Source organism: Glandiceps talaboti, chromosome 22 (genome assembly GCF_964340395.1).
Source record: "Glandiceps talaboti chromosome 22, keGlaTala1.1, whole genome shotgun sequence".
In the NCBI taxonomy this organism is placed as follows: Eukaryota; Metazoa; Hemichordata; class Enteropneusta; family Spengelidae; genus Glandiceps; species Glandiceps talaboti.
Window position 1 is genome coordinate 13,230,890 of NC_135570.1, and position 27,861 is coordinate 13,258,750.

Sequence of the window (27,861 nt, forward strand, 5' to 3'; positions counted from 1 at the left end):
TATTTTTCTCAGCTGTAAACAGACTGTAACACCGTTCGCCGTAACAAGCTAAGTTGTAGTGAGGACTGATCCAGCCAAAATGTGTGGTAAGTTGCAATGATAATTTACATTCGAAACCTATCATATTCTAGTTGTGAGTTTAAATAACAACTTCAGAAAACGTACGTCTTATATATACCTTTCAGCTCTAATTTTTCTCTCGTAGTATTCGACAGTTGCTAATTGTCAAGCATGATTAAGCATGTCTTGTGGACTTGGACTCGGTCCATTGTTTTACTACGAGTTCAAGTGATTCACATTTTCTCTGAAAGCTAAGCCCCTGTTGCATGTTGCCAACGCCTTTTTTGCACATTTCGGGAAATATTGGGGTGCGGTGATAGTGTAGACGATGTCTGACGCTGGGTTGCGTTTAGAATTGAACAGCAGAAAGGGTAGTGTCTTCTGAACAAATAACTTTGTCTTAGCTTGAACGTTGAACAAACACTGCAGGTTTCGTTGTATGCATTCAATGCTTCCGGATACCTACACACGTACAAACAGGACACGGTGAATGTTCAAATTCCCACACGGTTTGTACGCTCCATCAGGGTTTAAACCGAAGATTTTATTTAACAACCTGCCACGTAGTAAGTTTATTTTGGTGGCGCAGTCGGATAACCTTCAGTCAGTCAGATCAGATGACGGCAACTATTTATGTTGACACATGAACGATAAATAAACCAAGTTGCATTACACATTAATATTGTTTATGCAAAGTTATTTAAAATGTCAATTGAAACGTGGGTTTAACTTGGGCATACATTTTTGTTTGCGATGTAATTTTCAAAAGTGCTTATAATCGAATTTATCTGATTACGAATTTAGTATTATTAGAATTGTTTTTATAACACAAATTAATTTGAGATTCGCGAGATTTAATTAAAATTAGACAACACTTGATACTATAAATTGTATTGTATTATTACACTCTGATAGTGTCAGTGATACACTATTCTGCAATTTAAATAGATACACTTTCACTCCCTAAAATTTGAACCTAAGTTTATCAGATTTGAAACCCAGAAACAGCAAGGACATTATCAGCGTAGAATTAAGTGAACACTTTTATTCTGTAAATTCCAAAACTCTGCTCTCCCTATGCAATATTTTCTGTCGCTAATTCACAAACCCGTTAAAATGTTATTGAAAGCAGTATTGTGATGAAATCCTCTTATCTAATTAGATTGTTATTTTAATAGAGGTATATTTAAAAAAAATATGTAACAGGTGACACCCTGTTGTATAGAAATATCGGCATGAATGTATATATGTACAGTATTACTATAGGTATTATAGGAGTGGATTAACAGTAATACATGTCTGTAATCTCTAAATGGTAGTGTGAGTGTTCAATGAAAGAAACTCAAAAAACAGATGTTGCCAGTCCATACAATATATTTCTCTCGTGAAATATTGCATCATATTACATGTAAAGGCCAGGGTTTCAATCCCAGGTTCTCACATTAGTGTTATCTTATCAGTGAAGCCATTATGATTGTAAACATAGGATTATTCTTTTGTTCTGAACCAGATTTTTTTATGAAATTGTTGGACAACCTTTTCACTCAAACATTTTAATCCTTATGTAATGTGGGACTTTATTGATATCATTATCTCGTGCCTTTGAGAGACCCGTTTACTCATAATTTATGCAAATGTATTCATAGTATTTTAAAAATTAATACACCACATTTTATTAGAAAAATGGATGAATGCTGTAGTATTATGACACCTCACCCTCATCCAAACCCCTCTCCACGTGTCCAGACTTCAGTCAGACTTCTCTAACGCATCTGTTTGATACGAAAGAAGTAAGATTGAAGATAATCGAACATGACTACCTGAATGATTAATGATATGATGTGTGCCTTTATTGTCTTATTTTGCTAATCTGCACTCATTTTGAAAAATAGGGTGTAAAAAATGATATTGTATTAGCTAGGTTCTAGGGTTAGTTTGTAGTTCGGTGCAGTAATAACGACGTCGTATGTCTAATAATCTCCAGTTCATAAAAAAAATATGTACATGTCTAATCTTTAGGTCCTCTTGCACTACTATAGTCTTGTAGAATCTTACAAAGAAGGTCAGAATCTGACAGAGAAATGCGCGTAGTATACATTGGTAGTAGATTGATGTTTGTAATCTTACATTTATTTAGAAAGTAACATTTTATGCCTACACTCTCCATCTACAAAAAGACAAACAAATCCAGGTTCTTGAGGTTCTAATACAATTTTGTCATACAGTCATCGTACAAAGGATGTCACAGTCAGATAATATGAAGTAAATAAGAAAATTGGTCCAAAAATTGGTCTCATCTGCATACTTGATTTGTTCACATTCTTATGGAGTATGAAATTAAAATTAGAAGAAAAACACACTTTTAGAGACAAGATCACAGTTAGTAAAAAGATGAAATTTTGCAAAAAAAATGTAGGTCACTTAGAACATGAGGCATAAAAATAATGACATTATAATGTTAAGTTATTCCAATTTTTTCTGGGGATTCCGTCACCATGATCCTATGAAATTTGTACTGTCATGTGTCTCTTCAGAAATTTGTTTTATTTGCAACAGCTTCCTGGTTTTAAATCTATTAAGTAATATACACATACTATCACCAAAAGGTACATGTACAATATACATGAGCTTTTTTAGGCCTTTGTGTAGTTCTAAGCAAATTTTCAAAAATTCAACTCTAAAAATGTTTTCATCTCACATTGCATTTCCGTACCCCTAAAAAAATTGTTTAAAAAAAAAAGTTGTTGAAGTTGATCACACACTGCGAAATGCTATGCTACTCTACTTGTGTGACTTGCACCTATGATGAAAGAGCCATGGAAAACAGCTTAAATTACATCTCCCAGTACCACATAAAATGATTTAATGACACCCTAACCACTAGCCAGGGAGGTTTATGATGAAAATGTCAAATCTAATATCACAACAAATATTTTGACAATGTGCCTCCTATAACTTCGGAAACATTTTTTAAAAAAAGAAAAGATTTTGAACATCATGATTTCCTTCTTGGTCCATACAGATTTTGAATAGTTTGTTTCATGTGAAACATGATTGCTATAGTAAATTATATGAAAGAAATGTACCTCTAAAAAAAACTACACTTATACATGTCGAAATCACACCCTGTTGTTTTCACATAGTAAAGTTTAAATTTTATTAACTAAACAGTAAACTTTGAACTGTCTGATATTATCTCATGTTTGTTGTGATGTTCTGGCATGTTCTATGCTACATCTACACTGTATACATGTAGTGTGTGGCCTTTCTATGCCAAGCCTTACAAGTGAGAGGTTGTGACCTCATAAATCCCACTGCTGTGTGATATCTAGGAAATCTTGACTTGTGTAATGTGAGTAAACCGGAAAGATAAAGTCTGAATGTTGAGTCAAAGTTGTGAAAAAAGTGTGCACTGTTGTATCACTTTTGGAGTATTTTTGATAAATTTTGTTCATTTAATATTCCATACCATCCCAAATCTGAGTGACTGGGACTGGGTACTTAATCTAGCAATCTGAGGTCTCAGTTTACAAAGGTAGACACAAACTACTATTGTTGTGGCATGTTGATATTAAAGTTGAATGGACAGTGCACTCACAGGACAATTCTGACAACTTGTAGTGGTCTTGCAGTGTACATTTTTGAGGACTTCCAATATTTACACTATCTTGACCACAAGGTGATTAAATTCCTACAAAAGAGGCCTCCAATAGTTTCACTTTGTGTCTATATTCAAGTAACCTAGGTTGCCAGAGTAGTATATCCTCCATGAAGTGATTGCTAGATTTGAAAACCAATGATGAATCTCTAAGTCAAAAGCAACTTGTCATTTCATGGCGTGTAGAATACTTCTGAAAGTATTCAAATCTGCATGTATTAGTCCTGCTTGCAGATGGAGTAACTAGAAGGACAAGTCATTATCACGTCCCGTACGTCGTCTGCAAGCAGGACTATACTGTGTGTACTCTGTGTATTATGTCCTGAAATGTAATATAGGATACTTCATATTTATGTTATAAATTGTATACATTTTGTATCTATCATTAGCCCTGTCCATATTTGATCCAGATCCAATCTGAATTAAAGGTGATTCAAAATGCTCACATTCACTATCGCTAATTTGCTAGACGACATGTTTGTGAAATGCATTCTGGTTTTAAAACTTTTGAAAAGCGTCTGCAAACACCTTAAAATGACCCTTTTTCAGTCACTTCCCTTCGGATTTACTTCGAGAGTTTTCGGGTATTTCCGGTCCCACCTAGACCACGGGATTTTATGACGTCATAAAGAGACATGGATAGCACGTAGCCTATGGCAAGCGTAGTCACTAGGTGAACAAAACTCAACAGCATTGTGAAAAAATACATTGCTAGTGGTTGTAACAGACATCAGTAAACAAAAACTACACTCTACATGTCTTATTAACCAACATTTACCGATATTTACTCACACTTTCTGACTAATTGGCAGTGTCTGTGGGTATAAATGCTAAAATATGATCTCCCCATATTATGGCAAAATAAATCAAAAACGGCTAGACTAGATATATATAAACACTTGTAATGTCGCGTGTTTCACATTCATTGACTTTTATTTATCTGATTTTTTATTATTTGCCGACAAGAAGCATTACGATACCGTGGTGACGTTTGACGGCATCCCCGGGCCAAGGACGGCATATTTTAGCCCAATCGTACTCGCGTCGCCTTTTGAACAGTGCATTTAACAACAAAGTAAACATATTTCATCTCGAATAAATATACTAGCTATTAGAATACCAATGGGAAACTTCAAGAAGGCGTATCGGGACATGTGCCACACTATAATTGTTGGTCCCATAATACACTAATTGATTCGATTTGCTCCGAGCATATGGAAGTACGCTCCGAGTCATTGCATCATGTACATGTAAATGGAACTGTGACCGACCTAATTTTGTTGTCCATATATAAAATGAGACTGACCTGCAAATTTTTCACAGTTTTCGTTGTGGTCTTGTATTGTCACATGTTTGGCTTGTGAACACAAGTTTACATCTATTATTGTCTAGGGCGTAATACTCTAGTCCGAGTCTGAAACCCATATAAAACCTAAGAAACTCGCATTCGGATCGGACAGAACAGAAGTAGGTCTCATCGACTTGTTGGGGACTTGAATTATTGCTTGTTTTTATCACGGTATACAGGTGATTATCATATATCGGTAGAGGGGTAGTGTTGTCAAGTTTTGTGCAGTCACCGCGGCCGCGGCAGTAAGCTCATACTAGGCCGCCGATCAAAGCTGAAGCAGTGTATGTACAATGTACGTATGGAATCGGGAGAGCACAGCGCACATTCGTGTCGGGTTAAATTTATCCACGTGTTGATGTAATCCATATTTATCAATCAGATATATTGTAAAATTCTTCAAGTCGTACAGAAATAACGTCTCTAACTTCAAAACAAACCCTGAGAAACGGGACCGGACGTGGCTAGCCAAGTATCTAGTTGCAGGCTTTCTTTCATAACCATGTGCTGGGGTCACGACCTTGATTGCTGACGTCAATATTGTCCAATCGTATTTGATATCATGAACACATCGCTATATTTGATTTGTTGGTTTCCTAAACTGTACACTTCGAATACCATGATTCGTTACAGAATTCTTCTAATGAATATTAAATAGGCATGTTGCACTGTTGCATTAAATTAAGTGATATCGCAACAAGGGAAACCATACAAGTTTTCTTCCAGACGAGTTGCTAAAGTCATGTAAATGACAACACTAAACTCACGAAATTTCCTCAATTCTTTACAATTTTATTGCTGATGATATGGCAATCTAATAGCTAGTATATTTATTCAAGATAAATATGTTTACTTTGTTGCTAAATGCGCCGTTCAAAAGGCGACATCAGTGAGTATAGTCGAGTATAGTGGGCTATAATATGCTGTCGACGCCATGCCTGTCGAAGATATTGTAATGCTTCTCCTCGGCAAATAATTAAAAAAATCAGATAAATAAATTGAAACACGCGAGCGACATTACAAGTGTTTATGTATATCTACACTGTAGTCTAGCCGTTTTTGATTTATTTTGCCATAATATGGGGAGATCATATTTTAGCATTTATACCCACAGACACTGCCAATTAGTCAGAAAGTGTGAGTAAATATCGGTAAATGTTGGTTAATAAGACATGTAGAGTGTAGTTTTTGTTTACTGATGTCTGTTACAACCACTAGCAATGTATTTTTTCACAATGCTGTTGAGTTTTGTTCACCTAGTGACTACGCTCGCCATAGGCTACGTGCTATCCATGTCTCTTTATGACGTCATAAAATCCCGTGGTCTAGGTGGGACCGGAAATACCCGAAAACTCTCGAAGTAAATCCGAAGGGAAGTGACTGAAAAAGGGTCATTTTAAGGTGTTTGCAGACGCTTTTCAAAAGTTTTAAAACCAGAATGCATTTCACAAACATGTCGTCTAGCAAATTAGCGATAGTGAATGTGAGCATTTTGAATCACCTTTAAATTGATCCAGATCACTTTAATCCGCATCAAATCCACTTTCTATCTACACTAAAAATTGAAAGATGGATTCGATTCAATATTAGATTAGCGTAACTGTCCACAAATGTACCAGCTTTGATTCAGCTTACTTATTATCAAACTAATTCACTCAAGTATGTGCCTGTCCACACCAGGCCTACATTTGTAACTGATTTGAATTACTTTGATCTGGATCAAAACCACCACCCAGAGTATGCCTTGATCCGGATCAGTTAATTCGAATTAGATGCGAAAGAACCACAAGTATGGACAGGTAAATCGAATTGGATCCTGATCAGATTTTGTAGTATAGAGTAGTAGCTTATACTTAGCTATTGTACCAAAATATTATCACAAAGATTAATGTGGCTGTCAGCTAGGTACATGTATATTGGTATGTAGAGGTGATTTATTATGAGTATTATGAGTGTAAAGGTACACTTCAGAAATTGAATAGATAGTGCCATCAACCTGAGCATTGTAGTGGAGTGCTAAAGGTTCAACCATTGTTTGTGTAACTGCTAACAGTCATGTATTTTCCATACATTTTAGGTGTGGTCTTTGTCCATTTATTCTCGAACATCAACTTTTCTCGATATATTCTGTGGGAATTGTCTACACTTTAACACGTTTTTTAGATCGATCCCAATAATGATTAGAAGTATTTTGTAGAAAAAATATTTGTAGATATGATTTTATCAAAGTAAAAGAAAACATCAAAAGTTCACACCTAAATCTGTTTCTGGGTGCAAGGTTAAAGGTTATGTCATGTCCAAGGCAAGTGTATAGTATTGTACTACCATGTCTGTGTAATGGAACCGCCATCATTAAGGTGAAGTTTGGTACAAAGTAGGAAGCTAAATATTTGTCATTCTCATGAACACCTACAAAATTTTCGTTGCATTCTCCTGATTTCTGTGTTTAGTGTGAAATTGTAAGTTTGTAATATTTATCCTGTTTTGTTGTTTTTCTTGTACGTAGGAATATTTGCATACTTGAACTACCAGGTGCCCAAGACTCGTAAAGAGATCTTGGAACTTCTGATTAAGGGGTTGCAGAGGCTGGAATACAGGGGCTATGACTCTGCAGGTAAATATGTTGTGATTTTTCTCATTGACTCGATTAGCTTGGTTTTACATGGTTATGAATTGATACAAAAATGCAGCAGTGTACGCATAGTACAAATTTCTGGATGGTCAAAATTCTGTTAAATTTGGTAAGACTGAACACAGAGAATCAACTATTGTGCATTTTTGTCTGAAAAAATTATATTGACTAGACAATATAGCTATACCATTGAAAAATATGAAAGGTTCTAAGGAGATGTACTGATTGCAATGATTAGAAGTACTCACTTTTTTTCATAGAAATGTTTGCCTTTAGTTCACATCAAATAATGAAAATAAATTTGTATGTTAGCAACATTAGATGTGTTGGAATGGTCTGGTGTCAAATTTACGATCATATAGAATATCAGAATTGAGTTTTTCCATAAAGAAATGGAATGAACTTTTGCAGCTTTTGAATCAACAAAATTTGGTGTGATTTTTGTCGAGACATGAAATTGTATTAAAGTTTATATATCTATTTTTTGACAGGTCTTGCGATAGATGGAGGGAATGAGGACCCACAGTCTCAGAAGAGACCTTCCATCCGTGTCATTAAGAAGAAGGGCAAGGTCAAGGCTCTGGATGAAGAGATCTGTAAGTGAAAACTTGTCTGTTGGCATTTGATGAAATACCATAATTGTGAATATCACAGTACATGCATGAAGCTCATAGATATAATTTCAGTCAGGAGATCGATACCATGCATCTACAATAAATTGATTTGAATTGAAAAACAGTTGTAAATGTTTCTACAAATTATATGCTGTGAATCCAGTGTTAACCTGCCTTTACACATTCATAGGTTCAAATGGAAATTCATATGTGTTGGGAAACCATAATATCGAATTGAACTTTTAATTCCAAGTTTGTATTTGGAGCAAAAGTTCAGTTGATATGTTCATAGGGTTATGGTTATTGGTATTTGTTTATTTGTATCTCAGTACCACACTTTACAACACTTCTGATAATAACGCTTTTCCAAGAAGTGAGCCAAAGCTATTAAATAAACTATCAGTGAGTCTGATCACAAAGTTTCATGTTGAGATAGACACCATAAAGATAACATACAAACATCACTTATACCATGTGGGCTCTGTATTTAGTTAATGATATAAACAGTAACAGCATGCATACTACTACACAAGGTATAATCTGTTGAAGTTCAAACAAAATCCATGGTCAGCAGCCAGTGAAAGTTGGTAGAATCTTGAAGTGTAACACATACTCTATTCCCATATTACATGAGTACCTAAGAGCCCACACGATGTATTAAAGTGATGTTTGTGTGTTATCGTTTTGGTGTCTATCTCAACATGAAACCTTGTGATTAGACTCACTGATCTTGATAGTTCATTTAATAGTTTTGACTCGCTTTGGGGAAAAGCACTGTAATGTTTTTCCTATTGACTTCATGGCATGTTAGTGAGATTCACGATAGGTATATTCATAGAGTATATTATCGTCAAATTTTGGTACATTTGTTGTACAACTTTCACTGTAAGATGACAACGTGTTCTACTTGTAGGCTATGTTGAAACTATGGTTGAACTTCAAACTATTTTCATTTTTTAAAAAATGTTCACTGTTGCAGATTTTATAGACGAAAGTTGAAATTGTAGACACAGAGATTATTGAATATGACATAGCTAAGATAACATAATAACGTGATAAATAAGTCATGTAATACCAATATGTGATATTGGTTATTTTGGTTGAATTTGAAATTACTGAAAAAATTGTATAGTTCCAGCTACATGGGCTATTACATCTAATTTGATGTTGAGTTTTTTGTAATGTTTACTGTGATTAGCTTGGAGAAAGAAATTGTCTGTGTAGTTGAAAGTGATAATTATGAAAGGATTATTGTGTATTGATGCTCTCAGTGGCATTGTGATGGGTTTATGTCGGTGCTACTATAGTTATCAAATATTATGGGATAGTTGTATCAAAAATGAGATAATAGTCTTTACATAGCATGTGAAGAGATATGTAAATCTTGTCGCCTTTTTTTCAATGATATTACTAATACTTATACATATGTTTTTAAAATTAAAAATGAAGCATATGGTAAGGGGGAGGGATACATTGAAAGTTGGTCGACAAATGTGTCGGTTTTGTAATTTTTCACTTCACGTTTACTGAATTAGCTGCCACATCGACACAAAATACGTAGTGTGGTACATATCATGTATATTGATTTTTAAAGGAAAGTATATTGATGTTAAAAATATTTCAAACCTAAATGATCATTTTTTGTGAGTTGATACATGTGTAAGTAAAAAAATGAAAAAGAGAGGGTAGGGGAGCAGTTCACAGTTATATCCAGTTACTGTCTAGGTTTTAGAACAGTTAGGTTGTAAAATATAGAACTCGTGCCACAGCAGTCGTCTGTGGAATTTTGTTTGTAGGGTAAATTCTTTGTTTCCGTTTTTTGATAAAGATTGTTCAGATTGTACGTAGCCTACTAAAAATAGCATCACATTAATTAAACTATACTACTTGCAAAATGTGCAAATTTGAGAACATATACTGTGTTTTATTTGGCTGTCGACCTAATTGTTGTGTATATCAATCATACCATTATTTCCATTGTGAAAGCACTTATTCATATTTCTATAACAGACATACCATTCACAAGACAAGTTAAACAAAAAAATATGGAGTATATTCCCTGGTCGTTTTGTGTCATGATAGGACATGTCTATAATATGACAAGACAATGCATGTCTACATCACTGGTTCTGCTGTGTTTGAAATATGAGTCAAAACGTTCAAATTTGGCCTTGCATGTATTTTCCCTGATTTTTCGTAGATATTACTGGCACTGGTATAATTATGTTATTCTCCAATATTTTTCATCAACGTCATTCAGCTGGAAAATACTTAACCTAATGGTTGTCACCACTTGTCGCTAGACTTGTAGTGACAAAGACCCCTTAGGTCACTCATATTTTCCTTAGCTGAACGAAGAAAAATATTGGTGAATAACATCAAAGTGTTGTATGTATGATGTGGCTGGAAGCCCAGTTATTTCATTAGTATATTTTGATATTAGAATTTCAATTGCATATTAACTATATTCATATTTCATGGATGTGATAAAATATGTATTGAAATATAAATTATAATGTAGTGAATATTTGACAGTACACAAAGAATTATACATTGCTACTTAGACAGAATGAGATGTACATGACATTACTAACCAGAGAACGTTATAAGAAAATGAAGACACACAAACATAGCAGAAGTTAGACAGAATGACAAATAGCTTTCATCTTGCTTAAAATAGTGCTAAAATTACTACCACAAATGAGTTATTTTTTAGACTACATCTGTATTTGCAATGAACTGCCAGTCATATTGGAGATTAGGATAATTATACCAGCGCCAGTACTAACTATCAAAGAAATATCGTGGAAAGGAATGACAATTTTGAACATTTCAAACACAGCAGAACTGGTGACGAAATGTGTTGTTGTGACATAGATGCGTGTTGTCGTAACGTAGAATGACTAGAGTATATATTCTATATTTTTTGTTCAACTTGGCTCATGCATGGTATAATTGACCATATTTCCCTGTCTTACTTTTCTCAACCAAAGAAACTTAGACAGAACATTGATAAGTAGTACATTTTACTTTGAATTTATTCCCGTAAGAAATCTTGGACTTATTTCACGTAAATCCTAAATACGTAATTCAAATTTGTAACCATGAATTGTAATGTTGACTTTGCAGCTACCCAAGAAGACATCAACATGGACATTGAATATGATATTCACTGTGGTATTGCCCACACTAGATGGGCCACTCATGGCGTACCAAGTGCTGTCAACAGTCATCCACAGAGATCAGATCCCAACAATGGTGAGTTCTCAACATGTTACTACCAGTTTTCACTTGTAACTAACTATTACTGGCAGGTAGTTAGTACTGGTAACTAGTTGTTACTAGTAAATACCAATACTTGTTACTATTAAAGTTGTTGGTATCTACCAGTAAATTGTTAGCTGTTACTAGTTTCTACTGGTAACTAGCTGTTACCGGTAACTACAAATGTAGTTATTGCTTGTAATGAGATGTTACTTTTAATACGTTATTGGAAATTATATTATAGCATTACCAATTCCAGTGAATTTTGTGACGTCATCGCTGTACATTATTACTGATAATGTACTCCGTTATTGGGCATCACGGCCCCTGAACGAGCATAACAATACAAGCTTATTTGTTCTGTTTCTTCATACGACTCGGTATTTTTTCGAAATGTATGTTGTTACTTATGATTGTCATTTCCACTGTTTAAAAATACAACGCATTCATGAAACAAATTTGTGTTCACAGCAGTTCATTGAAGTGTATATGCGTGTACGTGTACGTATGTGTGTCGCTATGATTAGTATTCAGCTACCGGGCCGAACATGGCAGACGATGGTCAGCGCTGTGTATATTATACGTTGTTTTGCGTTTCTCGGTCTACAAATTCACTGGATTTGGCAAAACTATAAAATAATAACAATAATGTACGCCCTCCCAGTCCATAATGGACTCAAGCAAACTTTGCACTCCATAATGGGCTCGGCTCTCGCCTCGCCCATTATGTCGTTCAAAGTTTGCTTTCGTCCATTATGGGCTGGGAGGGTGTACATTATTGTTTAAGTATTGGTTACCAGTAATTATGTATTACTTGTAAATAATTGTTGAATTTTGTCATATTCTGGTTCATAACTTCATGCTGTCTTTTTTTAATAATCCCGTCGTGATCGAAATATATCTGATATTATATTTCATTGGCGCAACTACAAATTAATATGTTGGGTCTGAGAATGCGTTTATTTATAGTTGTTCCAGTGAAATTAGACTTACAGTTCTCATGGTTCAAAGTCTACTAAAATATGTCTTCAGCCAAAATGCTTGCAATCACGGTATCTCTTAGCATAATCGTAGACAATGAAGGGGCATGTGACCTAACGCTATACACCTCAATATATGTTGTTGTGCCTGGAATGATGAAGTGCATAGAGGTCATGAACTTTGACCTGTAACCCACAAAGTATGGACCTTGAACTGTATTTTTACACACTGCACTAGTCAAGCAGATATTTAAAAAATACAGCTCATCTTTCTTTCTCCTGTTAAATAACATGGTTCATTTTACGCAAATATTTTGTCACAGTGGGAACCTCAAGTTAAGTAAATGTAGACTAGAACATGTGTAATTTTTAATAATGAAAAGTTTTGACCGTGCGTATTTTGACACCAAAAAAATTTCTATTGCCTCCTTGAATTACAGACAGACTACATATTGTCATTATATTTGCCCATCAGTTGGTTTACAGGTTTAAGCATATGATGATGTACAAAAATAGGAATAAAATATGAAAAATACAGTTTTACAAGTGGGCCAAAAAGGCAGATCTCATTTTCTGCACAGAATGATATCACTCAAGTTGACGCCATGTATTACTACATGGCTATAAATTGACTCTTTTTTAATTTAAAAAAAAAATTATATTGTTAGCCATTAATCATACAGCCAAACGGTGGTGTATTTCACAAAGATAACAGGGATTCTTAGACAAGTGAACAAACATTCAAAAAGTGTATGCAGATATGTCTAGCAACATGACCATGCCCATAGCAACAGCCAAATGATCATGTATATTGCAAATATAACAACGGGGTTGGATAGGCAACTGGATAATCATTCAGCAAATGAACACCTATACCTAGCATGGATCAGCATGTGGGTAAACATTTTTTATAAACTACAGTTTTGCTACAATGTCATTGGCACTATTTTTTATTGCAAATTTCAAGCATTGATTTGATAAAAGTTTGTTCATTTGTATATGTTATTTACCAAATAAAAGATATGATACATTTCTGGTAATATTCAGGCACTCACAAAGTTATTATACATTTGTTTTGGATTCAGAATTTGTTGTTATTCACAACGGAATCATCACCAACTACAAAGACATCAAGACAGTGCTGGAAAGCAAGAATTTTGAATTTGAATCTGATACCGACACTGAAATCATTGCCAAGCTGACCAAATACCTGTATGATTCCAATTCTGGGGAAGAAATCTCTTTCAGAGAGTTGGTTGAAGATGTCGTACAACAGTTGGTAAGATTTTGTTGTTACTAAGTTCTTAATTTCATGTTGTAGCCTGTTTTCTTATCATTCCTGTGTTCATCTAAATACTCAAGGGGGCAACTCCATGGATGGGGAGGCTTCACACAGACCTCCGAACCCAAAGTGTTGTCATACCACATTTTACAAAAAAAAGGACAATTTCTCATACCAAAGTCTGGTGACTAAATGACTAATGTCTGGAATATTCTGAGATGAATTTCTTGTTTGTGCTTTGGTTGTGGAACCCTGTCTAACATGAAAGGCAACCATGGCCACAATTATAATCCTGGAGAACTTAGATTTGATATTTAACTACCCCAAACAAAATCCCTTCTTAGTTTCACCATGATAAAGTATACCTTGTCTCAAACCTGAGGGCAGTATACTGTATAAATGACCTCTTTTTTGCAGACCATCATTGTATTGCCCCATCCCCCACCCCCCACCCCTCCACTACCTTAAATACTTTTTGGATTAATTTCCAAACTTGCACTACCGTTATGGTTAGTTGTACTTTAGTGCTAGCATTTACTTCCCAACTAACCTTTTGTCCCAGTGTTTCACTTGTCAATTATTGCATCTTTCTATCTCTGTCTACAGGAAGGAGCCTTTGCCCTGGCCTTCAAAAGTGTCCATTACCCAGGTGAATTGGTAACCACAAGGAGAGGTAGTCCATTGCTATGTGGTATATCAGCCAAGAACAAATTCAGCACTGATCACATTCCTATATTTTACCGAGACAACCGAGGTAAGGCATCTAGCTCATTGTCGTGTTTGTTGATATTGATGTATGGATCAAGCTGATTTGTACAAACTTAGTTTGTCACCCATGTTTGTTGTGTATGCAAGTATATTGTATGGATCAAACTGATTTGTACAAAATTGTTTGTCACTGGTGTTTGTAATGTGTATGGATCAAGCTGATTTACATTTGTGTGTGTAAATATGGATATATATACATCGTATGAATCAAGCAGATTTGTACAAACTGTGTTTGTCACCACTCCTCATTGCTGTATATATGTGTCAATATGGATATGTGTTATATGGATCAAGCAGATTTGTACAAACTCTGTTACTATGTTGCGTCCACTGAGGTGTATTAACAAAGCTATTTTGAACATATTCTTAACAAGAGCCTTTCCATCCTTAGGTGGTAAAGATGCTATCAAGTTGGCAAGAGCAGACAGTATGGTAGGATTTGAAGTGTCTGGTGAAAACAAAGAAGTAGAATACTTTTTTGCATCTGATGCCAGTGCTGTCATTGAGTACACAAACCGTGTTATCTTCCTGGAAGACAATGATGTGGCTGCTGTCAAAGATGGCGGTAAGTTCTTTTAGACATTATGTCAGGACATGACATGACTCAAATATCCATCCTAGTAATGGGTACTTTATAGCTTTACTAGAGTATATCAATTAATAGACAACTGAATAAACATTCAAAAAATGTATGCAAATGTACCTAGCAACAAGACCATGCCCATAGCAGCAGCCAAATGATCACAGATATTGCAAAGATAACAACAGGGATTAATAGACAACTGAATAAACATTCCAACAGTGTAGATTTGTTGGATAGTATTGTCAAATATGGATCGATTATTGGTTGAAAGGAAGTCCAAATATTTATTGAATGTGAAAATAGTAGAAATCGATAGTAGGGAAATATTACTATTAAACCGCATTGCATTTTGGGAGACAGTTAGTTCTGAAACAAGGGCTGATTGATTGATATCACAGCTGTTGTGTGTTCAAATAGTTATTTTAAATTAGCATGAAAATATGTCAATATTGTAAATGGTTTTGTAGTAACATCTGTCACCATTTCTTCATGTGTAGGTTTGTCCATTCATCGTATAGCCAGAGAGGCCGGAGTTTCTCATACCAGGGAAGTGCACACTTTAAAAATGGAAATCCAGCAAATTATGAAAGGTAAGCCTGTCTGACCCCTGACCCTTGACCCTGCTATGTGAAAGTTCATTTGTATGGATAATGAGGTCAGAGGTTTTACCTCAAGTAACCTTTTGATCAAATATTTTGTATTCTAAAGTGGCCATTCGAATGACGGATTGGGATATTTATTTTGGATTATTAATTTTAATACAAAACAATTTTATCACGGCTTCCTACTTGAATACTCAATGTAAAATAACAAGTCCTTGTTTGTAACTCAATGCATTGCAAAATGCTAAAACATGCATAAAAAGTTTATTATTGTACAAACAATAACAAAGGTTTTACACATTTAGTAAGCTTTTTCAATTTATTGAGTTACAAACAAGGACTTGGACTATGTTATTTTACATTGATTATTCAAGTAGGAAGCCATGATAGAATTGTTTTGTAAATTAAAAATCCAGAATAAATACCAAATCCTCATCCATATGGCCACTTTAATAAGCCCATGTTATAGAACAAATACCATTTCAACTATTTTCTCAACTTTATAGGCGTGACTTATTTTATACTAAATGTCAAGTTTTGTGTTAATAAACATTTTTGTATGTTTCTAATTGATTGGTTTCATTTCTAAAAATTAATGAAATTGACAATATTGTCCAATGATTCATGAAGGAAATTAACAATATTTGTATAATGGTTAATTTTATAATTAATGCGGAACAAATCGACAAATTGACAATTTTTGTCATGAATCAGATTTTGTAATGGTAGGAACTTCTTGAAAAAGCTGAAACTTGTTGAAGATTCAGACCATTTCTGTACTCAGTTACTACTGATGTAATGGTAGAAATTGATGCATATCGTTTGTTTCATTTCTAAATTCAGGAAATTTCAGTACATTTATGCAGAAAGAGATCTTTGAACAGCCAGAAAGTGTCTTCAATACAATGAGAGGAAGAGTCAACTTTGAAGATAAACGAAGTAAGTTACTGTCACTTCTCCAGCCTTGTTTGTTTGTTTGTTTGTTTGTTCTGTAGTACTTATTACGCTGGTAATCTAGGCTTCGGTTTACTAAGATAGACACAAACTAAAACTATTGTTGCAACACGTTGATACAACAGTGAATGGATGTTGCTTTAATTATAGTCTCAGTAAGGCAGCTCTCAGAAAGCTAGCTCTCAGAAAACTTGCTGTGTCCTGTTTTGGGACTTCCAATGTTTACACTATGTTGATCACAGGGTGATTAGAATTGTACAACAGAGGAACTGCTATCACCCACTTGTGTAATCTACCACATAGAACAACAACAATTTTAATTTGTGTCTATCTTAGTAAACGAAAGCCTAGATTACCAGAGTATATTTTCCCAACAAATTTAAAATAAAATCTTTGTAAATTCTGCTGATATACAGGAATAAAAATTGTTAACAACATGTAGCGTTTGCTTCATTGCCACTGAAGCAGAGAGGAGACCTATGGAATTATGTGATATCCATAGTGTTACATGTGACTCTTTTGTTTAAGTTAAGAAATGTGCTTTGTCTTAATTTCATTGTTGTCGTGACAAATATTTTACTATCACATTATTTTCTTGTAGTTGTTCTTGGAGGATTGAAGGACCATCTGAGTGAGATCCGACGCTGTCGCCGTCTTCTATTCATTGCCTGTGGAACAAGCTATCATAGTGCCTTGGCTGTAAGTAGAAAGTGTCCAAAATATTCAATTTTATGCAAATTATCCACTATATAAGCAAATTTTATATATGCTAATTTTTTATTGATATGCTGATTTCTGATCTGTAAATAGTGTCCATCTCAATGATAATTCAAATTTATGCAAATGACACTCTTTATATTCAAATATCATAGGAAACAGGTAGCATTAAACACGAGCAAAAGTTGTAAATTTTGATTTTGTCTCTCTCTACTGTGTAGACACGTCAGTTACTGGAGGAGCTGACAGAACTTCCAGTGATGGTAGAATTGGCAAGTGACTTCTTAGACAGATCGACACCTGTTTTTAGAGATGATGTTTGTTTCTTTGTTAGCCAATCAGGTGAGTAGAAAATGGATATTTAGATAATTTGTTTTTGAAACTTTATTTGTCTACAACTTTTTTCTAATTTCATGTCTGAGCAGAAGAGGACAACAATAGGGCAGATGGGATCATAAAAAACTTCTGAAAAATAATATTGGCTGATAAAATGAGAAATGTTAAAACAAGGACTGTACTAACAACTTTTTAATTGAAAAAAAAAATGAAATTTAGTAAAAAATTGAAAAGCGCAAATGCTATTTTCTGTAGAGAGGTCAAGAATCGCACAGAAAGTAGAGAACTTAGTACTCTTGAAATTTTATTTGAAAAAGATTGACCTAGAATTAATTACAATTTTGATATTTAACATTCACCAAGTTCAAAGGTAAAAGGTGAATTCAAGAAACATAATGTATTAATGCAATGTGAACTTTGACCTGTACAGGAGAGACAGCTGATACACTGATGGCCTTACATTACTGTAAGCGACGTGGTGCACTGACTGTGGGTATCACCAATACTGTGGGTAGTAGTATTTCTAGAGAAACAGACTGTGGCGTTCACATCAATGCTGGTCCTGAGATTGGTGTTGCTAGTACCAAGGTAAGCTGTTGGTACAGGAGTCTGAAACAGGCATCACCTTTAGAAAGGTTGTGCTGTGCTGTGTTGTGCTGTACAGTGCTGTGCAGGACTGTGCTATGCTGTGCTGTATGGTGCTGTGCTGTTCTGAACTGTGCTGTACTCTACTGTACTGTACTGTATCGTACGTTACCACACCACATCATACCATATTGCAGCACACCACACCACACCACACATCACATCACCAACCACAATTGTATAAAAATAGACTGTAAAATATGTTTTGTCGTTCCACCCTGATTGGACTTCCCTTGAGTCCTGGCTGATAAGACAACATGACACATGATATCATACAGACTAACACAAGAGATAATTGTACAACTTTTAAAACATATACATGTCCTAATAGAAGACAAACTAAATACTGATTATGTCCCTAGTAGATTTATTGTGTACATGACAAAATCATATAAATAAAGACTCAGATAAATAGTTTGTTGGAATCACTTTTCAAGAAATCAAAGATTTAACGTGTGTTTCCGCTTCTTCATTTTTTCGTTATCAGGCTTACACCAGCCAGTTTATTTCACTAGTAATGTTTGCTATCATGATGTGTGAAGATAAAATATCCATGCAAGACAGAAGAAATGAAATATTAAATGGACTGCAACAGTTACCAGGTATGTATTTATTTTACAAAAATAGTCAGACTTATTTCTGCCTTCAGTACACTTGTATTGATTACTGCTATCAACTTAAAGGAAAAGTCCAGTCAGACTTATTTCTACCTTTAGTACACTTGTATCGATTACTGCTATAACTTAAAGGAAAAGTCCAGTCAGACTTATTTCTGCCTTTAATACAAATATTATATTCTTGTTCTTCCATATGAGGTAGAATGCTATTACAGGTAAAAAGAATTAGGGACTGGGTAGGATAGTGGTTGCTATGTGAAGGATTTAACCCTATGCATTTTATGTCTCTTTTTCAGAACTTGTGAAGGAAATTTTGAAGATGGATGATGAGATCCACAAGATAGCGCAAGAACTTTACCAACACAAAAGTATTTTATTGATGGGTAGAGGTTTTAACTATGCTACATGTCTGGAAGGAGCACTGGTAAGATTTCAATCTTGTCACTTTATACTTGCATACGCTAGATTCACCGTTTTGTACATGTGTCTAATACTCTCAGGAGTCTCTACCGGGCAGGAGGGGAAGGGGGGGGGGGGAGGGTAGTCTAGACCCTCAGGCAGTTCTGTTAGCTTTAGAAGCAACCACAGGTCACATACCACCAAAGGTGCTATCAATGGCTTGCCACTGCACACTACTACTGTTATTCTTGGGTTTTCTCAGCAATCTTCCAAGCGCAGATTCGAAGACTTGTTACGGGGGGCTTGGGTGTACACACAAAAAAATACATGTTGAGCAAAACAGGATTAACGTGGCCATATTGATGAAAAATATGCATGAAAAACTGTGCAAGGTAATTCATTTGGAAAAACATTGTGAAACAACAGAGACCAAGTTTAATTTTGTAACTTGTTTATTGAAAAAAAAAACGTGAATAAGTAGTTTGTGAAAAGTGTGTTATTGTACATATATTAAGTGATTTGTAAATAAACTTGAGTAAACAGAAGTAATGACATGTAAACAAAATATTTATGCATGTGATGTTACAACGTGGGGAAGCGACAGACACGTACACAGACTTGATGTGACTGTAATGATATATAGGTGTCCATGAATTACCACTGTAATAAAACCGTGTATGATATAATTTATTATTGAGGTTGTTAATTATTCTGTGCTTACTTCCGCAGAAAATTAAAGAATTGACGTATCTTCACTCTGAGGGTATATTAGCTGGAGAATTGAAACATGGTCCGTTGGCGTTAATTGACAAAACTATGCCTGTTATTATGATAGTGATGAAAGATCCAACATACACAGTAAGTTGACATCTAGACTATGATATTTCAAGTTCCCCATATCAGGCTTCTGAGTGTGGCATGAATGTCGTATCTCATTGACGTCATGGAATAGTTCTTAGTAATACCATAGTATTCTCTGGTGAATACCTCAATTTCAATTCTAATTCTGTGTCACAATAAAACAGACAAATTTTTGCATGGCTAAGTTTTGAAAAGTTTGATTTGTAAGAATGCAAAATTTACCATGGAAAATTTACATAATAATGTATTTGTTTGCTTTGCAAATGAGTTCTTCAGGTGAATTTTCAGTATGTTTAAATAGTCCTTAATGGGACATCAGGTTCCAAACATTAAGTACCAATTTTACACTGTGCATATCGCAAATTTTTGATATTTATCTTAACATTTCATATAAAATTATCTTCACAGAAATGTCAGAATGCCTTGCAGCAGGTTGTAGCAAGACAAGTAAGTATATGTAAAAATATCATTTTTTTTTATCAAAATAGAAAGAAATTAGCATAATTTATCTGTTCCTTAGGTATGACTCAGACATGTTGCCATAGTTACCTAAAGTTGACATGTAACGTACATAGCTACATTACCAATCACTGCTAATCAGTGGTCCCCTCTAAAGCCAATTTGGTGTTCCACTGACATGCAGCAATGTTAGAGAGGCACCAAAATTTGGTGTTCCGCTATCCCTTACTACCTGTTGTGACTCGCAGGAAAACCTAGTTTTTATCATTTTGACCAACAACAAACATATTGTCTTTTTTATGAGAGCCCACGCAATTGCTTATAGAGTAGTCATACATTTGTGTGGAAAGACTTCCCATCCGTAGATCGAAACTTGTTTTGTAAAAATTGTAAATTTTTTGGTATTTTCTCCTTCAGGGTCGTCCTATTTTGATCTGTTCAAAAGGTGACAAAGAGAGCCAACAGTATGCATCCCGTGTCTTAGAGATGCCTCACATCACAGATTGTCTGGCTGGAATATTAACAGTGATACCATTACAGTTGTTAGCATTCCATATTGCTGTTCTTAGAGGATATGATGTAAGTAGTCACTGTCTTTGTACTTCACACAGTGTGTTCATGTCATACCACACAAGCATAGATGTCAGGCTCCAATGTAATCTGATTAAAACCAGATGATGTGTACACATCGCGATTTCTTTTTGACTGTTACGTTTACTGTCGTTACATACATCATGATGCACCTGAACCACACGAGACCGCTGAGTGAATTCACTTAACCAATGAAAATGCATAATGTGGCAAAACATACGATACAGTACTTCAGAACGCTCTGTTCGAAAAGAGTACGAGCACAGAGCGCAGACAACGATGTTATTGTTATTGTTATTGTTTGATGGTTGTCTTTCTTTCAATTTCAAACATTGAGTGTTATATTGTAAGATGGATTCTGGTTGGCATCTCGTAAGTACGAGGTTAGTTTCGGGAAAACCTATGGTATTGTGTCAGATGTATGTAATGAGTGTTTACAAAAGAACAAACAACAGTAAATGTAACAGCCAAAAAGAAATCATGCCGTGTACACTACATTGGATTTTAATCAGATTGGGATAAATGCTACTTTGTGGTGCGTCTTGTTTTCGTTATTTGGTTTCAAGATGTAAAACGCAAGCAGGGCATAGCTACATATTAACTTCTTAGTCCCTACAGACAAGAACCCTTGGGCACGCTATGGATACAAGTAGTGTGTGTGTTGTGCAGCTAGTAATGGGCAACAGGCCTATATGCAAATATCTGTAATATCTTGCCATGGTAACGTTGCTTTTTTGAGGTCTATCACTTCACTTTGTGATTAGACATTGGTTGGTAAAGTTCTTCTGTGTTCCTAAAAGCTCCCCACAGCAATACACAAAAGAAATAATGTACATTTAATGTTGTAATCATTAATAGCATACATTTATTGCATAAAATCTAAACATTTGGTGGTAAAGGGGGAGGTTGTATTCTTATTCATGATGGCAATTTCCTAACAATTTACATATATTTACATTAATTTGCATATAACTAATACTTACTCACAATTCCATTCATCTCATGCTTCAGATTTGATTTGATAATTTTTCTTTCTTTTGTCTTTCATAATTTCATATTTATTATGTATGGACACTTAAAACAATTTTATCATCTAAATTAAGAAATAATTTACTAATTTCTTAGTAAGATTCAAGTACATAATTTGTATATTGACAGCCGGATACATCTTCCTTATTATAAAACTAACATTGAGTAAGTCATGTTTTATGAACAATATATCTCAACCCATACTAACATTTCATTTTAAAACCATTTCAAAATTCAATCATAAAATAATTTCTCTAAATTAAGAGGAAAGGGTGATATTAATTCATAATTGTTTGGGGCTGTCGTAGATGTAGAAAACACCGTAATTTTTTGAGTGAAGTGAGTGTAAATGTAAGACATGCTACAAAAGGCTTCACAGTGGTTGATAAGGTAGTTGTCTAGTTTCTTCAATGTGCTCATTTCTTTGCTATTTCCATAGCACCATATTTGAGGAGAATTTTCCCCACCTTGTAGATCATATCTAGATTTGTAGACCATGATAATTTTGACTATACAAATGCTGCACACCATAGAAACGTAGAAAAGTACAAATTGCTGGTACATGGCAACCTGATCAAATTGGATAATTATGTACATGTATATTGTTTGCTGTGCTTTTCCGTACTCTGCCAAGGGGGCTGTCTGCAATGATTTGTCCAATTGTAGATATATTATACTTCGTAGTAAGGGGACTTTGATAAAAAAAATTTTTTTAACCAGTCTGCTAGGGAGCCACAATCATGCATATTCATGTAGGAAGCATTTGTTTTTGGCACATGCTGGGTGGCTTTGATGTTGGTGTCCATCAATACTTGTGTTTCTGGTTGAGGGTTTTGAAATGAAAATCTGTCACCTGTTCAATATTCCACTGGTTTGTCTACCATACCACACTTTTTATTTCTCATCCGAGAAGTCACAACATATGCTGCTGCCTTCTCAGCTTTGAAATTTTCTTTTTCACGAAATATGCTAATGTTACCATTTTGTCTGATCTTTGCTTGCCCATTTTGCCAAACAATGTGTAGAAGTAAAACATACATTAGTCACTCATGAAAATTTCTTGGAATTTTTGGAAGCAAATCCCAAGTTTCCGCTGACATCAGCATCACTGGGAATTTTTGTTTATATTATGAACGCAAAAGTCCCAAAATTGTATGCTTAATATGTGACTGCATAATATTTATCTCTCTATATTGCTGTCATTAATGATGCAATTTTGTTATTTTTTTGTAACTACAGGTGGACTGTCCACGTAATTTGGCCAAGTCTGTCACTGTGGAGTAAAATCAAGACTTCCAAGACATGATATTCCAAGATTCAAGATTTTGGGCTGACAGGTACACTAGTCCATTTTAGCTTCATACAGAAATGAAAGTCTTCTATATACATAACATAATTTAATCTCAGTTTTCTGTCGTAAAGAAAATTAAATTTGAAATTTATTGTATATGAATAATTAATTGATGATGGCAATTCCACTGATTGTTACTTTGAGACAAAAAAAACTAAAATATTTAATATATGTGAGGTTGTCATGGCAACCAAATTTTAGTCATTTACAGAGTCATATAACAGACCAGAGTGGCAAGTATTGCACATTCAACTTTTCGAGTGTATATGCAACAAGACTTTCATTTTTGAATGATTTTAAAATTAGAGTATTGATATACAGACACGATACACACACCACATACGGTGAAGACAAAAAACTGAACGTAATTTTAAATATCTTAATACCATTTTATTTCTTAGAAAAAATGTAATGTTTCATTTTCATATAAATGACGCATCAAGGAGGAAATGCAAAGATATTTTAAAAAGTCTCTGATTCTAGAAAAAAACAACAAATCCACTTTAAAACTTGTATATACTGCCTTTTTAAATCATCTTCGAAAATGCATAAAAACACTTTTACACATTTGTATCACATTGTGAGAAGTGCAATCATGTGAAGTTGATACAAAAGAGGGAAAGCCTGCCCTCACACAAGTTGATGGTAAATTCTTTTCTTTTTATGAATGTTCAGCTAATATTTGTATACCTTCAAAATGACTTGATTATGTTTTGAACCTTGTAGTTTTTATGAATCTATTGGCTGTTGCAAATTATCACTACAATTTTGGATTCCTATTTGAACATTTCATTGAGTACAAATTTCAATTTACAGTCTTGTGATTCTCTTACCTCCAAAAAGTCATCTGAGGTCACACCAGCAGCAGAGTAAGATTCCATGGCAATGATTTGAGCATGATAATTTGAATTTTTTACTGCTATCAAAAATTATGAAAAATCATATCTAGCTCAGCCAGAGAAAGGTTAATGTTGTTACTATAGGTAACCAGGAGTGAATGGAACACAGAAATTTACATTTTTTGTAATAGAGAAAGCAAGTGAGTATTGTCTACATTCAAGACCACCTGAATTCCAAAATGTTATAATTTTGGTACCACTTATCTGCTTCTAAAATGTTATAATTTTGGATTTTCTTTGTTACTATAGTAACAAAGGACAGCGATATTTGTGTGGTTTAGAGACATTATGGTTGATGCAACAAGTTGTTAAAATTATGTAAGTTGTCTGGTACACAATGTGATTTCTATGAAATTCTTAATTTAAGACTTGGAAGATGTGTCAATTTATGACATGTATGCATACTGCCTCAGTGTCTTGTGTGTCTTTTCTTAAAGCCATGGTAACACCGTAACAAGATTTCAAAAACAACCCCAAAATCACCCAAATGGTGAGACACAAATAGCTTAATAAAGTCTTCAAACACGAGCTCAAAATTTGATGTGAACTGGTATGTATGTCTTTAATGTTAATTTTAGGTATGTACCTGAAATTATCATTCAAGTGATATTTGATTTTGGAACTGTTTTCACCAAACAGTGACATTAGAAAAGGTACAGCTTTGAATGGCTTTAAGAGTAGATATTTCCACTGGTTTGCTTTCATGTGTTCATTCACTCCCTCATTACCACAGTAACAGTGACCACATTAATTTACATATGAAGTTGAGCTGCAATGTGATTGGTTGACTCAAAATTTCCCATAATTTGCATAATAGTAACAGCCAATAAAACACTTTTCAGAAATCAGTATTGCTGCAGAATAAATTCTTCTATGTATATACTATAACAGGATTTAAGGGAAGATGCAATTATTTTTTTTTTTCTCAAAATTCATTATTATTTTTTAAGTTATTCATTAACACCATTGTTGATGATAAAAAGGCTCTGCTCTTCTAAATCCAAACAGCCCAGCTGTATAAGTGACAGTGTACAAGCAAAACTTAAGTTTTATTTTTGAGTGTTTTTCAAAGTTTGGTATTAGCTCATAATTATATTCATTTGTATATACATATACATAATTCTACCGTTTGTTATGATTTTAAAAATTTTGCTTCAGTTATTTTCAAATTTTATCTTGTTTTTGACTATTTAAATTTATCATTTTTTTCCCTTCATCACACATCTTTTGGTGATTTTAGGTTTTAATGAAAATCCATTTAATTTCTTCTTTGATGTCCCACCTGGTTACACTTTTGAGTTAGTAATTTGCATATTACATAATTTTGGCAGGTGTTTTTTTTTGTTTACTTGTGTAATTCAGCTGGTCATATTTTGAAATATACATCATCATGATGTAACTGATCTCTGAAAACTGCAATAATTTTTGTACAGATTTATGCACTTTTTCATCCTAAGTTTTTGGTATTGGACCAATAAGGACTGTGTCATCATTTATTGGGAAACTTTCTTGATATAATTGACATTGGTCATAAAGTGTACGAGGTCAAACCCTCCAGACGTTTCATTTCTAAATGAATTCAACACGTTTTGGTAAACATTTTCAACGTTTCAAATAATTGCCTTATTTCAAATCTGTATTATCATATCAATGTATGTATTTTTTTTTTTTTCTGTAAGCTTTCTTTAAATGAAATAAATAAAAGTCTTGATATACTTACTTAGCGTTGTTTGTTTGTTTACATTTATATACTCCACTACATATCTTACATCAACAATGGAAATATTTAAAGTACAAAAAATGTGATTTTCCAATTTCACAAATATTCTAATTTGATTTGCGTTAATGTATGACATCCCAGATGTTCTGAAAATTTCTTGATAATTTTATGATTTTTTTTGAGCGTCTACACTAAAGGTTTGAGGAAATGGTAACGGGAGTGGGTACATCTCAAAAAACTTTATTTTTTTTCAATACTTTGTACTATAATACAATAGAGACCCTAAAAAAAAAATTGGAAAATTTTGGTAGAGTTTTACCCCAATACTAGCCAAAACAGAAACACTACTTACTGTATACATTTTACCATACTTGTCTAATAATTCCTTTCAGCATTTTTCCTTCCCGTAGGTAGAATTAAGGCGGCCCAACAACAATGGTGGTTTTACATAAATATGATCATACCGCCACCTAGTGGTCAGCTGTAACTATGTAATTTGTCATTCTGATGAGGATCGTTGACCAAGACAGATCGAAAACTCAATGCTAAATACTTTGATCTACCAAGTTGATGAATTTTTTGAACATTACAGATGTTTGATGTAAATAAATGTTGGTTAGTTGTCTTGTTACTATTGTTTAACTAAAAATGACATTTTCTCAGTTATAGCTCCGAATACGACTATTTTTCTGATTTCTCAAAGATTCCAGCCCGAGAAAATCTTCAAACTTGTCACTGTTCTGAAGGTGAAGGTGAAGGTTAAGATGGAGAGAAGTGTACATTTCTACCTTTGGTTTCTTCATCGCTTGAAAGTTCCATATGAACCAATTCTGTATTGGAATCAAACTTTGTTGATAATTCTCCAATTCTAGGAACCTTCACGTTTCACAGAACAACAGATTCCCTGTAAAATAACAAATAATTATAAAATTTAACATGATTATTTTAAGGTGGAAGAGATAACCTGGACTAGCGCTCTCATTTTACTTCAACCCCAATCAGTAATAGCGCCCTCAATGTTTGCTTCTTATTAGTAATAGAAGTTACAAGATAACTTTGGCACCCTCATTGTTAGCTTCTTATCAAAGTTACAAGATAACTTGTGTTAGCTCCTTTCTTTAACAGATGTTTGTAATAGTGTCCTCAATGTCAGCTGCTTGCAGTAACAGAAATGTGCACATCGAAGTTCTCTCAATTTGTAAGCTCATGTTAGTAATATAAATTTGTTTATCGCCCTCAACGCTGCCCCTTTCAACAGTAATGATCTATGTTGGCCAAGACATTGATGTGCAATTCATATTAGGATGGATCAATTTTACAGCTAAAATGGTGTAGGCTTGGTGTTTCACTCATGTGACATGACATTTAATACACACCCTCAGACAACTTTTAATGCAAAAGAAACAATTACATAGGTGCCATACACAGTAGGGATGTAGAAGTAGTCAAGCTGAAATGTTGATTATCATTTAGAACATAAACAATTGCAGCC

At 34.3% G+C, this 27,861-nt stretch overlaps 2 protein-coding genes across 4 annotated transcripts in view; one reads left to right on the forward strand and one right to left on the reverse strand.

Moving 5' to 3' along the window:
* Positions 1–25,307, forward strand: LOC144452236 (glutamine--fructose-6-phosphate aminotransferase [isomerizing] 1-like). The gene is made up of 18 exons (XM_078143287.1): positions 1–86; positions 7,573–7,680; positions 8,190–8,294; positions 11,442–11,570; positions 13,642–13,835; positions 14,445–14,592; positions 14,998–15,171; positions 15,687–15,779; positions 16,635–16,730; positions 17,347–17,444; positions 17,684–17,804; positions 18,229–18,386; positions 18,931–19,045; positions 19,357–19,484; positions 20,189–20,317; positions 20,729–20,767; positions 21,197–21,358; positions 23,639–25,307. The coding sequence occupies exons 1-18, from the start codon at positions 80–82 to the stop codon at positions 23,681–23,683; spliced, it is 2,049 nt and encodes a 682-aa protein (XP_077999413.1). The 5' UTR covers positions 1–79; the 3' UTR covers positions 23,684–25,307.
* The window catches only part of LOC144452237 (anthrax toxin receptor 1-like), a 19,405-nt gene continuing 15,702 nt past the window's right edge, over positions 24,159–27,861 (reverse strand). For 2 of the 3 annotated variants that reach the window (XM_078143289.1, XM_078143290.1), the window contains one exon: positions 24,159–27,273. In XM_078143289.1, the coding sequence (XP_077999415.1) occupies positions 27,238–27,273 (36 nt within the window). In that variant the 3' untranslated portion in view covers positions 24,159–27,237. The remainder of the gene's footprint in view (positions 27,274–27,861) is intronic. The other variant, XM_078143288.1, reaches the window with a different exon arrangement.